Source organism: Sinocyclocheilus grahami, unplaced genomic scaffold (genome assembly GCF_001515645.1).
Source record: "Sinocyclocheilus grahami isolate Dianchi unplaced genomic scaffold, SAMN03320097.WGS_v1.1 scaffold210.1, whole genome shotgun sequence".
Taxonomy (NCBI): Eukaryota; Metazoa; Chordata; class Actinopteri; order Cypriniformes; family Cyprinidae; genus Sinocyclocheilus; species Sinocyclocheilus grahami.
In genome coordinates, this window is record NW_015505389.1 from 322620 (window position 1) to 323794 (window position 1175).

General features: G+C 42.8%; 1 protein-coding gene across 1 annotated transcript in view; it reads right to left on the reverse strand.

Annotated features, from left to right (window-relative positions):
• Positions 1-1175, reverse strand: part of hivep3a (HIVEP zinc finger 3a) — a 20821-nt gene that overhangs the window by 2743 nt on the left and 16903 nt on the right. Inside the window, exon 5 of the mRNA XM_016286485.1 lies at positions 104-777. Coding sequence (XP_016141971.1) covers positions 104-777 — 674 coding nt within the window. The remainder of the gene's footprint in view (positions 1-103; positions 778-1175) is intronic.

Below are 1175 nucleotides of genomic sequence, written 5' to 3' on the forward strand. Positions count from 1 at the left end.
GCACAGAAACCATAAAAATGGGAAAAAAAAAAAAAAAAAAAAAAAAAAAAAATATATATATATATATATATATATATATTATACCATTCGGTCAGACACTCACCGGTTTGGTCTTGAGGTCTGGTCTTTTGGGAGAGGCTTTTGTTGAGTCTCTGGATCTTTCAGCTTGGTACTGAATAGTCACACTGGCCCCGACGGTCAATGCAAGTGGACAACTGGGAGACAAAGGTTGTATGGGGGACAGGGCTCTAATGGGGGACACACGTCTCTCTGGGAACGATGAGGCTGGGCGGTTTGAAGGAGACAAAGAGGACAGACAGGACGATGGAGAGAGACTGAGTCTTGGAGAGGGACAGCGTAGAGGGGACAAGTCTCGTCCAGGAGACTGTGGTAAAGCGGGGGACATTTGCAGGCCAGGAGACAGGCTGCGGATGGGGGACGAGCACTTCCCTACAGCGGGTTCAAGGTGCGGAAGGGTTACGATAGACTTGGTGGTCTTAGGAGAGGCAGCTTCTCCATTGTGGCTCGGTTTCCGGGGGCTCATGCTGACAGGCACTTTGGGATGCTGTTCCCAGCCTGGGTTTGACAGGCCTGAGACGTCACAGGAGCCAGGAGTATCTCTGGAGAGAGACGGTGTCTTAGATGACGAGGAGGAGCACGAAGCTTGCTCATCACCTTCATCATTATCATCGGGCTCGTCCACATCTGTCTCCTCTGCATCTGAGAACTGGTGCTCCTCTATCGGCTCCGTATAGAGGAGATGCTTATCACCGTCACCTACAGCACAAGACATTCATTAGGCACAAATAATTACACACAAAAATAGACTCAATAAAAATCATGCACCATATGATAAAAAAATCCATATGCCACAGTGATCCATTGCATCCACAAATACTGCTATATGCAATTATTTGCAATTAATCAGATTAATTATATTACGTATCATATATATTTTTTAAGTAAAACTGACAGTGAAAGTTGTAATGCTTTCAATTAACAGAACTATGAAAAGAAGTTAATACTAAGTAACTGACAATACAGACAGAATGTGTCTGAAATCATGTACATTATATATAATGTATCCATTATCGTTTAATGTATCCTTGTGGTATAATATTAATTTTTATTGTATATACAGTGGGTACAGAAAGTATTCAGACCCCCTTAAATTT